The 13,226-nt window shown below is 39.0% G+C and overlaps 3 protein-coding genes across 4 annotated transcripts; all 3 read right to left on the bottom strand.

Moving 5' to 3' along the window:
* Positions 1-547: 547 nt before the first annotated feature.
* On the bottom strand, positions 548-3,917 carry LOC106656594 (casein kinase I-like). The gene is made up of 7 exons (XM_014377661.2): positions 3,115-3,917; positions 2,908-3,018; positions 2,319-2,467; positions 1,548-1,744; positions 1,267-1,469; positions 926-1,193; positions 548-839 (listed from the first exon to the last, which is right to left on the bottom strand). The coding sequence occupies exons 1-7, from the start codon at positions 3,188-3,190 to the stop codon at positions 782-784; spliced, it is 1,062 nt and encodes a 353-aa protein (XP_014233147.1). The 5' UTR covers positions 3,191-3,917; the 3' UTR covers positions 548-781.
* A 1,560-nt stretch (positions 3,918-5,477) lies between these two features.
* LOC106656605 (malate dehydrogenase, mitochondrial) lies at positions 5,478-8,560 on the bottom strand. The gene is made up of 5 exons (XM_014377672.2): positions 8,277-8,560; positions 7,523-7,738; positions 6,962-7,234; positions 5,887-6,216; positions 5,478-5,799 (listed from the first exon to the last, which is right to left on the bottom strand). Exons 1-5 carry the CDS (start codon positions 8,349-8,351, stop codon positions 5,671-5,673), a joined length of 1,023 nt encoding a protein of 340 aa, XP_014233158.1. The 5' UTR covers positions 8,352-8,560; the 3' UTR covers positions 5,478-5,670.
* A 723-nt stretch (positions 8,561-9,283) lies between these two features.
* Positions 9,284-12,084, bottom strand: LOC106656581 (hydroxypyruvate reductase). 2 transcript variants are annotated; one of them, XM_014377640.2, is made up of 4 exons: positions 11,953-12,084; positions 11,132-11,307; positions 10,882-11,033; positions 9,284-10,800 (listed from the first exon to the last, which is right to left on the bottom strand). In XM_014377640.2, exons 2-4 carry the CDS (start codon positions 11,264-11,266, stop codon positions 9,498-9,500), a joined length of 1,590 nt encoding a protein of 529 aa, XP_014233126.1. In that variant the 5' UTR covers positions 11,267-11,307; positions 11,953-12,084; the 3' UTR covers positions 9,284-9,497. The 2 variants fall into 2 exon arrangements, with proteins under 2 accessions (XP_014233126.1, XP_014233135.1); XM_014377649.2 differs by having other exon boundaries at positions 11,132-11,294.
* Positions 12,085-13,226: the final 1,142 nt, after the last annotated feature.

The following is a 13,226-nucleotide window of genomic DNA, read 5'->3' as shown; positions in this document are numbered from 1 at the left end:
AATTCATATATTTGAAAAGTTCCCTCAATCCGTTTTACACTGTATAAGGTTCATAAACCAAATATTGTGGAAATGCGCGAGGTTTTTTTTTTTTTTAATTACCGTTTCAAGATTGTTTCGACTGTAAATTATCCCATTAAATTGATGCTATTTATAAATTAATTTTTCTTGAGAAGGATGTTTTATTTGATATATGATGACTCAACAATCAAAGTTTCATAATATTATTAAATGACAATCGATTATACGGGAATTTAAAAAAAATCATTACCATAAGTCGCTCTACTGGTTAAAAAAAATTTGAAAAATTATTATAGGTCTTTGGTATTCATTGAAATTCACATTTTTTGAAGGGAAATTACTTCAATTTTTAAGATGAATATTTCATAATGATAGAAGTTTCTATTTATAAATAAGTATTTTCTTATTTTATACCTGTTTCGTTTTTATTGTTTTTGATACTTAAAAAATTAAGCATAAACATTTTTTTATCGATATATCGCAATTAATAGTGGTAAGTATTTTTTGATAAATAAAAATAATTACGTTCGGTTTCCAGTTCATTCTTTTATTAAAATTTTAATATAAATGAAGCATATAAGTATCATGTCATAGTGCTACGTCATTAGTGTTTAATTATGCAGTACAATATAAAAGCTTATACTTATATTCGTAGTTGTAAATCTATTGTGATGATAAGTTTAATGGTAAATTACCATAGAACATCATTACTGTATATTTAGTTCAATTTGGATATTGTATTGTCCACTTATTAAACGTGCTACCGCGTCGCGTCCGCTTCTCGATGGCCTCTCGTTCCTGGTCTGCTGCGCCCACCGCTGAAAATCAAAATTATCATTAGGATATTGAATCGATTTTATGTGTTATTATTATACTTTAAAACTTTGTATAAAAAATTACTAACCTAGAGCGATGTTCTTGGTCATTCTTGGCTACTTGAGTCATTGGATTGTTAACCGAGTGGGAAAATACAACACCCGGTGCCTGTCCACTCACTGTTAAAGCAGATTGTTTTGTACCTCCAAACTTCAGCATATTCCAGTCAAAAACATAATCATATGTAAATCCTTGGCTATGGAATAATGTTCTGAATGCATATCTGAGATGAGAATAATCTGGCTTATCCTCGAAGCGTAATTCCTTACAGTATTTTAAATAGTGTGCAAATTCGGCTGAAAATGATTCGGTAGTATTAAAAATTTTTAGCAAATCTCAATATAAAAAAACAAGAAAGTCATCTCTTACCTGGATATCCTTTACATAGATCTTCAATAGGAGTGGACATTTTCTTTTCTGATATACGTTCATACTTTTGTCTTTTAGTCGCGGCTTTTAGACCTTGCCAGGGCAAACTTCCACGGTTGAAGTACATTAGAACGTATCCTAATGATTCAAGATCGTCTCGGCGAGACTGTTCTACTCCTAAATGAGTATTTACACTAGCGTATCTGTAATTCATTCAAAGATAATTATGAAATTTTGCAAACAATCAATTGATTATTTTTATCTGTTCAAATTATTATTACCTTGCTGTTCCCGTTAAATTTTTATTTTCTCGATATGGAATATGTTTGGCAGTTCGGTGATCGCGGTATTTTTTGGCCAGACCGAAATCAATTATATATACTAAATTACCCTTTTTTCCCAGTCCCATGAGAAAGTTATCTGGCTTGATATCTCGGTGGATAAAATTGCGGCTATGTATGTAATCAATTCGGCTTATCTGCAAAAAATTTTTTAAGGGTATTTTTAAATTATGAAAGAAGTGCAATTAACAGATACATTGAGTATCTGCTTAATAGATTTCCTTTGTTATAATTACAATTTGTATCAGAATTTTTAAAATATTTTATTAGAAAACCTTCAATTTAAACATTTAACACAAAACAAAAAATGAGTTATTTGTTATTCATAAAGTAAAAGTTATCCAAGATATTCTGGCTGAACTAAATGTGCATAACTAATAGTGGGTTCCTGATAAGATTACCACTATTGGAATTTATAATTATTAATTAAAATATATAAATAATAATTCAGTTTTGTAATAGGTCCTAATCTTGTAATAATGACCATAAGTTGTTAAGAATATCAAAGTTGTTGAAAATAAATAAGTAAATTATCAACCCTGGGATAAGATACATGGATTATCTCAATCAAACATTAACATTATTAAATTGTTTTTTCATGCAAATACTAAAAAAATTTTGTTGGTATATTCAAAATCCAATAAACATTAGTTTTAATGAATAAAGTTATAAAAATTTTAAATTGTACATTGAGATAAAGGATGTACTCACTAATTGGTCTGCAAGTAATAGAACTGTTTTAAGGGAGAAACGTCTTGAACAAAAGTTAAAGAGATCTTCTAATGATGGACCCAATAATTCCATGACCATGACATTGTAGTCACCTTCAGAACCACACCATTTTATGGATGGTATTCCAACTATAAATTAAATATAAAGTATGAGAAATTGTTCTTGCATAGTTGCTATCTATCATCACTATATCAGAAATTTTTGTAGCAATGATAAAATGTCAATTTTTAAATAGTAAGCGGTGCATCTGGATCGGTTTCAAAGTATTTTTCATTTTACAAAGAGATTTAAATAATTTATATGACAAATTTTGAAAAGCAATTAATCCAATTATCAATTCAATTAGAAACAGAAAATTACATCTGAAAAGAGAATATGGATTGGACTTGTGAAAACTTGACAGAACGACTGAACTCATGAATCGTTCTACTTGCAATCCTCTCATGACGCAAGCACCTTTGGAAGTTTACATCGCAGCTCAAAATGCTGATCAACAAATTCTTTGAGATCCATACTGAGTTAAAGGGAAATGACTTATACAGTTGTAACTATATATGTTCATACTCACCACCCCCATGCATCATTCTGTAAAATTTTGATTCTAGATGAAGCTGAGGATGCCTTGTCTTTATACATTCTAGTTTTATTGCAACTTCCTCTCCGGACGAAATATTGGTTCCTGCAACACATAATCAATAAACGTGAATCAACGACTGGAAAGGGCAAGTGTATGACTTGCCACAAAACACAAAGAATAACCCTTTCTTCTCCATACCTAAGTATATGTCTCCAAAGGATCCGCTGCCAATCTTGCGACCGAGCCTGTATTTGTTTCCAACGCGCAGTTCCATTGTGTCTTACGAGATTTTGGAAGAGAGAAATATAAGAGGTAAATAGTAGTTTTGTGATCCGCCTGAAGACAACGTAAATAGTCCTTAATCACCGCGAACTTGTTTAGAGAAAGGTGCCCAGTCAGGCCAATGTACACAGCAAAACTCGGCACACAGGCAAGTGTTGTATAGAGGAGATATACGTGTAAAAAGCACTACGAGTGTATAGATGCAGCGAATTTAAGTCAGGCTACAATACAAAAACATTCTTTGCAATGATTTCTCGGTAACTGTTTTCTGGCGAGACCTGTGCGATTGGGCAGCAGAAAGCATCTCTCCCTCGGATACTCGGATTATACACTAGCCTCAAGTTCCTCTATATGTCTTCGAGAGCCCCACGAAACGAAAAAAAAACAACACGACTCCGAATTTCGATTTAAATAGACGACGCTCCGTGCTCTCGCGGACAATAATAATTACAATTAAATACACCAAATCGACTCCGGGGCTCTCTCGCGCCTATGTGTCGCTGGAGAGAGAGACATATATAAATATAATCTTTTCTACATACAAGATATGCGTAACAAGTTCGTGCGTGCACTATAGTATATTACGAGGCGACCGAGAGAGCGCCAGCCAGCAGGCAGGCAAGGCAGCGCAGCACTCCACTATATGTTCGAGAATTACAGACACTAGCACTACTTTAGCTGCTGGCGAGAGAGCGAGACTGCCACAGTCACAGGCGACAGCAACAGCAGCAGCACAGACACGATGTGTGTGTATATAGCTTATAGCCGCAGACACAGACACGAGCAGAGACGAAGGATTTTAAGGCCAATGCTCAGAGTGCTGAGCTGTTAGAAAGGGAATAGAGAGAGAGAGAGAAAGAAAGAGAGGCTATACACAATGAGCCGTGGCGCGCAGCATGTGTATTGCTTTGCTTTGCTGCTGCTTCACCGTCTCGTATGGCGTGACGTAGTGGTGCGTCGAGCAGTCGGATCGACGTGGAACGTCAGAAATTTTTTTTCCTCGTATTTTCTTTCTATCTTTTCGAAAGAAAATCGATGTCGAGATCGCGAGTTGGCGAGATGTAATATAAAGCCACATATGAAATATAGCCTCTAAGCAAAACTATTGGATGTATAATACGCCATTTTGTGATGCTAAGCGCCAAAACGGGGCGCTATTCGTCGCTTCGTGCGAAACGCGAATTCGGATGCTGGGTTTGAAAGATCTGCTCCGCGCTCGTCGATGAGTTTATTGACAATTTCGGAGCAAATTCGTTAGCAAAACGTGCGAATGTTTGTTTACAAATAAAATTTGATCAACGACTTTTAAATCGAATACTGAGAATCTCAACGAATTATAATTGAAAGCAGCAGGCATTTCAGATTTTATTTAGCAATTTTCAATATCATTCAAAAGGGGTAAGAAAATTTAGTGATAAAAATAACTACGAATTTTTTTTTTGGAAAAAGAAAGAAAGTAACGTTACTTGCACTCGATGAGATAAAATTTCGACTCCGTTCTTACTTACGTACCGATTGAGCGCGAAACACGTTCCCTTTCAATTGCACGCTCGACGAACTAAGCAAAGGTGGACACGTTGAAAAATCGCAAAAAAAGAAGGCCACGCAGCAAGTTCTTGGAAAACTGTCGATATCGCAACGATATCCCGCGAAATTCGACGAATCAGCGATAAGCGATCGGGTTTAAAAAAAATTTCACGGAACGCGCAAGACTGGGCGCGCACCTTTAAGGAACGTTATGGTGATATCATAATACGAGTTTTGCATTATGCGAATTCGAAAGCACCCGAACGTTTTTATAGGAGAGTATAGTTGTGTTCGTGAGCTGCCCTGCGTTATTAAGACTTCGGACCTGTCGTTTAGACATCCATTAGCGTCGTATAGCCCTAGACCGAGCAACACATCGTAAAATGACGAATCCGATATACTTCTTAATATAGAATACAATAATAGATTGAAGAAAAAAATTATTTTGCTCCGTGTGATCTTAATACTTAAAATAAAATAAAGCTACTTCACATTTATTCTCTGGTAAACGAATAATTTTTTTTTCTAGCGTGAAAGTTTGAAATCAAGTTTTGTCACTGACGGTTGAGAAAATATTTAAATGCGAATTAACGATTGGTCTTTAACACAGCGAGGTAACGGAATCGAGCACCTGATACATAATATACGCATTTGCGCAATAACACGTGACCGTGGAAGACGATTTTGAATGTCAAACGAGAAATTTTACGTTTACGTACACAGCGCAGAGCGCTAATAATAAGGCAATGATACACTATGTGATTATTTATATTTTTCTCATCGTTCATGATTTCCTACGATGCGTTTGAAATTTGTTTTGAAAATATTCTAGAAATTTTTTCTTTAAATTCTTCAATTACATTATTTCAAATTTCAACTTCATCAATTAACATCTTTAATAATTAATGCAATTCATAACTTCGTAATATTTCACGAAATCATCGTCTACTTCTTGTTAACGAAGTCCTCTCCCTTCTGGATGTTCTTCTTCAATTCTGGAATAGCGGCTTCCAAAAGTTTCGATTCGAATTCGCTCAATTTTCCAAGACCCAAATTCTTTTCTACGCCGTTTTTCTGTCGAATAAAAGGAAAAATCAGTTAGTTAACATTTTTCAGAAAATTTTTTTGCTCTCAAAAAAATTAATCAGTCATTGAACTTACGCCCAGCAGAATTGGAGTAGAGAAGTATTTGGCTTCGGTGACATTGGACCTAACGTACGAGCACTCGACGACGTTCGACTCTCCGTTGAGGGCCTTAATTAGGGAGAATGCAAAGCGGGCTCCGGCGTAGGCCATAGACAGAGTGGCTGATCCGGTACCGGCTTTGGCTTTAACTACTTCCGTTCCGGCTTCTTGGATTCTTTCTGTGAGGGCTTTTAATTGATCTTGCGGGAACGACACAGATGGGCTCGCCTGGGACATCAACGGGATGATGGTGATACCGCTGTGGCCTCCGATAACTGGAATATTGACTTTTTGTGGGTCGAGTCCCTGCAAAAGAAGAGAGGAGAAAAAAATAAAGTAAAGAAAAAAGGAACGATCAAAGATCAGTATACACGCTGAGTAAAATCGTCTATATATAGATGGAAGCCGGAGCAAGTACGATAACATTTATTATTCGCAGTGTACATGGGCGCGCGCGCGCGCGCTCAACATTTGTTTGGTCATCATTTTTTATGCATCTCCCCCGATACGTATACGCACTGCGCGGCGAGCAAAGCGAGAGATGCTGCGTGTGCCAGCGACACGTGAGTCGAGTATACAGGGTGTGCCGAAAGTATGCAACCCCGCACACATTTTGTTACTGCAGCCCCATATGCACTGTGCACTGCTGCGCTCTCGTATCTGCCAGCCGAGATTCATTAAGCGATTCTCTTCGGTCGATATTAACTTATAAGAGAAAAGGAAAAAATGATGAGAAGAGAAAAAATAAAACTCACGCGAACCGGTTTAACGCGAGGAAATTATTATTATGAGTAAAAAACCGAAGAGGGCGTTAGATTCATAATAGCTACTCATTTTTAACCATTGATTGTTGCATTAAAATTAAACGAAAGTTACGTTTAATCGAATTTCTACTTAGCCAGCGCATTTAAACTTTTCTTTTTCTCTTGGTATAATTAATCATATCAATTTCACATCATGCTTTCAAATGCTTATAAATGATTTGAAAGAAATCAATTGAATTTTTAATAATAATTTTGATTGTTATATAAGAAGTTATTTTGATATGTACCTTAGCCTCTCCAACGAAAGCATTTGCTCGGACAACATCCAAAGTTGTCACTCCAAATATCCTGTTGGGGTCATAGACTCCAGCTTTGTGTAAGACTTCGCTGGCAATTGGCACTGTGCTATTGACTGGATTTGAGATGATTGCAATGAAGGCTTTTGGTGAAACTTCAGCAACAGCTTGGGCAAGATCTCTAACAATGGATGCATTTGTGTTGAACAAGTCATCACGGGTCATGCCTGGCTTTCTTGGTACACCAGCGGGAATGACAACAACCTAAAAATAAAGGTATAATTTTGTTATAATTTAGTTTAAGTAATGTACCTAATTATGTGAATAACATAAATCTTTTTTTTAAATCTCATTCAAGTTATCATTTAAACTTTAATTTTTATCATAAGATTGTGAAACATCATTATTATTTACTTTATATAAGCCTAGGCTATTCAATGACTTTCAAGGTTTGAGTATAAAAAGAATATACAATTTATAAATAATTTAGATGATTCAAACATTTTAAAGAATGTTATTGTATTAAAAATTAAAAAATTAATATCAACAAACCTGAACTCCTTTCAACGACTCATGAAGTTGGTCTGGTCCAGCGTATCCCTTAACTTTGGATCCAGTGTTAATATGTGAAAGATCAGCTGCTACTCCAGGAGTATTAACAATATCATACAGAGACAATTCGGTAACTAATGGAGACTCTTTAAGGAGCAGAGAGAGTGGCTGGCCAATGCCGCCACTGGCTCCCATAACAGCTACTTTAGCATTTTGCTGAAACAAAGTAATAAATTAATTATTTACATGATCAGAGCAATTAGAGTAATATTTCTACATTTTAAGTAAATGTCTAACGTTCTTCTATTGAAAACAAAAGCAAATACAGAATTAATAAATTAAAACCCTTTATGATAGCATAAGTTTGCATATCGCTGGACTATGAATTCTTGAACCATACAGAAAAATTGTTAAACAGTCAAATTAAATTCATTCTACCTGAAGATTAATTCATGAAAAGTGATTCTGTTCAAAGGTAGCATTAATCTGATCGAGGTCAGATTACATAACTAACCCAGCAGGATGCGAAATTTTGCAACAATAATTCGATAATATTCCTTCAACGATAGAACAGAGCAAAGCCATTCTTTATCAATCATTTATCTTGTGGAGCATCCAAAAAGCATCGCGATCAATTTTTTATGTAACGAAGCACGCGCTCGATTCGAGATTTTTCTCACACACGTACGAAAAATTCGTATCGTATGTAATACACAAGTGCTACCACTATGCGCTTATATATCTATATTATTACCTGGGATGTGGTGGACAATTGCTTGGCCCCGGTCTGGGCGATGGTGAGGGTGGATTTGAACATACGTGGTAGCATGATGATTGATTATCGCGTGCGAATTTCTGTACAATAAAATAAAAACCACAGAGCAGCAATTGTTGGCCCTCTTATATTTCGAATGAGTCAAGTCTCGTCGTCGTCGTTGGATGTCGTGCAGAACAACTAAAGCCAGCAGCGGAGAGCCTGTATATCTATACACACATAAGCCGCGCGCACAGCTCGATCGCGACACACTCTGCGCAGCAGACGTTCCTATATCCCCAGCAATAAGTAGTGGTAGTGTGCCACGGGCGGGATCCATTCATACGTATACGCCGAGCGTGCGAAAGTGTGCGTGTGTGTGACGTGGTGTGGCGTACTGTTGTACTCGCGGAGTAGGTAAAAGTTTGCCTAGTTCGAAAGCCAGTTGGCGCTTCTTGTCAATGTGGAAATCAAACGGCTATTGCGTACAGGACACGTGTTTGCTGATAATTATTAAAAGTACAACACGCGATCGTTTAAATAACGAATACTTGAGCTGAAAATCGTAATATCAGGCCACTCGTCAATTATCGATTTTTGCCTTCTAATCTTCAAAAAGTGTACTCGAAATCATTCGCGAATGTATAATCATAATCATGTGCTCTGCTCTCTCTCTCTCTGTATTCCACGTGAGAGTTTGAGACGTGGCTTTTGACACCACTACACGCGCGGCATGCCGGTGTGCGTATAATGCGCGTGTGTGTTTACCCACGTAATGAAACGTACGATCGAGAAATTTTTGCGATACGCACAAATCATTTTTTGGACTCTGTACCCGAAGATTAATTGAATAAACAATATTTATCACTTCTCGTGTCAATACATTGTCATCAATCGTTAAAATAAAAAAAAACGTAACAAAGAGTATAAAAAATTACACATCTCTCCCAGCTTGTTTCGCGTATCTCTTCCAGACTAGGGGGTACAATGACACGAACGAAAAAACGTTTATAAGAAAAAAAAACAGCTCGCAGCGCATCCTATATTTCTCATCGTCTAGCAATTATTATCAACAACGATACACAATAGACATTTATAATAAATTCTCAAACAACAGTACAAAAAAAAACGTTAAAATATATCTTATTATTCATTATAAAATTATTTCCGTAAATCGTTTACAATCGAAAACTTAATATTAATACTCGATTCGCGTTTTGATCAATACTTGTGCACGCCCGCTGGCAGCTGCACCTTGGCCAAGTCGACCGGATCCTTGGTCTGCACCAGCACGAACTTGTCCGCCAGATTGTCGATCGAACTGATCTTGGCCTCTGTCTTGATCACGGCCTGCACCACCTGGGCCAGATCCTCGGCCTTACCGATCTTGTACAGCGACACTTGGTCGGCCATCGGTATGGGCTTGGCCGCGTCCGCGCCGTTGACGTTCAGCAGGAAATTGAGCTTGGTGGCTTTGTCGCAAGTGCCCTTGACGCTGAGCTCGCCGGCTCTGACCTCCACGGCGTACTCGTGCTCGAGGCCCTGCTTGTCGCAGTCGGCCTCGCGCACCTTCAGCTTCAGCTTCTCGCCCAATTTGACGGAGTTGATCAGGTTGGGGGTCACGCCGATGCTGGCCACGGTCTCGGCTCGGGACTGCAGCACACCCTGAAGCAGAGCCGCGGCGCAGTTGCCGTCCTGGCTGCTGGGCTTGCCGTGGTAGTGGGTCACGGCGAAGTCGACCTCGCCGATGGTAGGGAGCATGCGGCCGAGGAGCTCGCCGAGTTTGACGGCCAAGTCGAGGCGGGGCGCCAGCTCGGGATTGCGAGCCGCTCTGATGCTCGGAGCGTTGACGACCCCCGTGAGGGGATAGCGATTGGTGTGGCCGCCGAGCACGAGCATTTGCTCGGCAATCTCGACGGCGACGCGCTCCTGGGCCTCGGCCGTGCTGGCGCCCAGATGCGGAGTGGCGACGACGCGCGAGTGCTTGACGAGCTCCAGCAGGTAGTCGCTCTTGATCGGCTCCTCGCTGAACACGTCCAGAGCGGCTCCGCCGCAGTGGCCGGCCTTGAGTGAGTCGAGGAGGGCCTGCTCGTCGACGATACCGCCCCGGGCGACGTTGACCACGTAGACGCCCTTCTTGCAGCGCGCCAGGGTGTCCTTGTTCAGGAGATTCTTCGTCTCGGGCATGAGGGGCGTGTGGAAGGTGATCATGTCGGAGAGCCTCCAGATGTCGTCGATGTGGCCGAACTCGACGCCGAGTCTCTTGGCCTCGTCGCGGGTGAGGAAGGGATCGTAGGCGACGACCTTCATGCCGCAGGCGAGCATGCGCTGGGCGACCTCGCGACCGATCCGGCCGAAACCGACCACGCCGAGGGTCTTGCCGTAGAGCTCGAAGCCCGAGTAGAGCTTGCGGTCCCAGCGGCCCTCCTTCATGGACTGGCCGGCGGGGACGATGTTGCGCGACAGGGCGTAGATCATGCCGCAGGTGAGCTCGCACGCGCTGATGCTGTTGCCGCCGGGAGTGCTGCGCATTCGAACGAGTGATAGATTAAAACGTCTCGCTATTTGAAGACAAAATAGTATTGAATTTTTTTTCTAGACTTACTTGAGGACGACGACGCCGTTATTGGTGGCTGCGGTCAAGTCGATGTTGTCGGTGCCTGTGCCGGCTCGGCCGACCATCTTCAGATTCGGCACGGCCTCGATGATGTCGGCCGTGATCTTCGTCTCCGATCTGACGACGACGGCGTCGTGTTTCTGCGTAACGCACGAAGGTAAAGTAAAAAAATTACGGTCAGTAATTTTTATAATAATAATTACATACTTGCATCGCGTTACAAAAAAAAACTCCTCACCTTGAGCTCATTGATCAATTCGTCTTTTGGCAATCCATACTTGGTCGTCACCTCGACGCCGTGTTCCTTGAATAGAGCCTCGCATCCCGGGCCCACGCGATCACTGATAAATACACTTTTCACGTCGAGCTTCATCTTGTCGTCTTGTTGTTTTTTTATTTTACTAAAAAAAAAAAACTAATAGAAACTTATTATTATATAGAGACTTGGAAAATTCACGCGATCGTTTTACACAATTGGCACACGCGCGTATAGTGTAACTTCTAGTCGCGGAATGATGAAATATGTAAATTGAATCGAGTTTATAAACACTGCTCCGCGGCCGCGACGACGACGTCGATTTGCTTTCGACTACGTATAACCGAGCTACGATGGGAATTATATCTTTGCTGGGGGTTATCTGCTGTTTAAATCGAGGCTTGCAAGTGTGTGCAGTGAAGATTTTTAACTAAAAATTTGAGCTTTTTTTTGCAACAATTATTACTTCGTCAGATCGGAGCTGTCGGAAGCGGTGAAATATTTTTGAAAATAATTTTTATGGGAGAAAACGAAATAAGATAAATTTCTATGATACTATTAATTTTTTTAATAAACGAGAACATACAACAATCGGTAACCACACGCGGCTATGAATCGTTCACGCGTTTATCATAACAAGCTATTACATAATTATTAGAATATAATATTGATATTATCAGTTAAACACTTGATTTTTATTTATTTTGAATTTGTTCAAGTTCGCAACGTTACAATTAAATTTTCAAACGCACGACAAATTTTTTTTTGGACAAATGTAATAAAAACGTTAAAGTGTCTCGTACCTGTCGGCGGGCGATGCTCGTTTATTTTTTTTTCAACTAAACGAGACAATTTTGCTTGAAAGTTGTAGAGCCAGGTATACTGGCTGTGAGTCTGTTTTCCATCGACAAGTGCCAAGTAGCAGCAGCAGCAGCGTCTCTCTCCCCTTCTCCTCCGACGACAACATTTTATCGAAAGGCAAACTAGCCTCGCGAGTCATGACGATAACATTTCAGCGTGATAATGTATTAGTATAAACGCGTGTGTACATATTTATAATGCGCGCATACGTAACATTCGAAATTTTTCGGTATCTGTAATACGATGATTCATCTTATTTTTTATTTTTTGTTATTACGCGATAATCGATGCTTCGAATTCGGATTACATATTTTGACTCCACGCAATTCGCATGATTAGATTATTAGAAAACGGTTATATTATGTAAAAAAAATGAAAACATTACAATGGTGGGTGAATGTTTTTATTTGAGCTTACTTATTATGAATATTCGGCTTATGCTTCAAGAATAATTCATGAATGGGTATAAGGTATAACTTATGTAAAGCTCACTGATACTAAAATCACCCCAACTCGACTCGAGCAATAATTCCGAGATTGAAGATAAATAGAGACTTATGAATTAATCTCGCAAGCTAAAAATTTTTATAGCTAGGCTTATGTTGGGTACAAAAAAGAGGATCCTCGTTGAAAAAATTGTTGCAGTTTATAAAATAATATTTCACTCGATAAATGAAAGTATTTTTTTGTCCAAGGTAAAGTATTCAGATATGTAAATATTTTTCTTATCATTTCGAACAGTAAATTGTTAAAAAATATTCGTTTTACCGTTCATTGACTCTAAACGAGTTAATCTTCAACTCTCTACAACTATTTCAGATCTGTTGCTGCTATCTATCAGCGAAACATTCAAGCACATATAGTTTAGCGTCATTATTTCGCAGACCGTAAACTTTACGCACCGTAGATAATAAAATAAAACGAAGCGAAAGAAAAAAAGCCGAAGAAGAAAAAAAGAAACAACTTCGAAAAGTGAAGCAACGTGCATCATCGCGCCCGCAATATAATTCTTTGAGATTTTTATGACGTACTGAAAAAAAAACAACACACATGTCTCGAGTTCACACTTGAGATAGTTTATGGTCGTTGCCGTGGGTGCATAACAGTTTATTGTTGCACATTATCATTATTATTATTTTTGTTCCATTCCGACCACTCGAATGATTTACCGGAGAACAAGGTCGAGACGTTTCAACTTGGTTTAATTTTACTCGAT

Source organism: Trichogramma pretiosum, unplaced genomic scaffold (genome assembly GCF_000599845.2).
Source record: "Trichogramma pretiosum strain Unisexual culture from Peru unplaced genomic scaffold, Tpre_2.0 scaffold1, whole genome shotgun sequence".
NCBI classification, from domain to species: domain Eukaryota; kingdom Metazoa; phylum Arthropoda; class Insecta; order Hymenoptera; family Trichogrammatidae; genus Trichogramma; species Trichogramma pretiosum.
This window is presented reverse-complemented; position numbering and strand designations above follow the sequence as displayed.

Excerpts from the sequence above, each read along its gene's own strand:
- LOC106656594 (XM_014377661.2), bottom strand. The coding sequence starts at position 3,190 with ATGGAACTGCGCGTTGGAAACAAATACAGGCTCGGTCGCAAGATTGGC. Across the intron at positions 3,019-3,114 it reads CTTTGGAGACATATACTTAG|GAACCAATATTTCGTCCGGA; the intron begins GTATGGAGAAGA and ends TATGTGTTGCAG. Across the intron at positions 2,468-2,907 it reads CAGAATGATGCATGGGGGTG|TTGGAATACCATCCATAAAA; the intron begins GTGAGTATGAAC and ends TTTAATTTATAG.
- LOC106656605 (XM_014377672.2), bottom strand. The coding sequence starts at position 8,351 with ATGCTACCACGTATGTTCAAATCCACCCTCACCATCGCCCAGACCGGG. Across the intron at positions 7,739-8,276 it reads AATTGTCCACCACATCCCAG|CAAAATGCTAAAGTAGCTGT; the intron begins GTAATAATATAG and ends ACTTTGTTTCAG. Across the intron at positions 5,800-5,886 it reads CTACTCCAATTCTGCTGGGC|AAAAACGGCGTAGAAAAGAA; the intron begins GTAAGTTCAATG and ends TTTATTCGACAG.
- LOC106656581 (XM_014377640.2), bottom strand. The coding sequence starts at position 11,266 with ATGAAGCTCGACGTGAAAAGTGTATTTATCAGTGATCGCGTGGGCCCG. Across the intron at positions 11,034-11,131 it reads AATTGATCAATGAGCTCAAG|AAACACGACGCCGTCGTCGT; the intron begins GTGAGGAGTTTT and ends TGCGTTACGCAG. Across the intron at positions 10,801-10,881 it reads AACGGCGTCGTCGTCCTCAA|CACTCCCGGCGGCAACAGCA; the intron begins GTAAGTCTAGAA and ends TCGAATGCGCAG.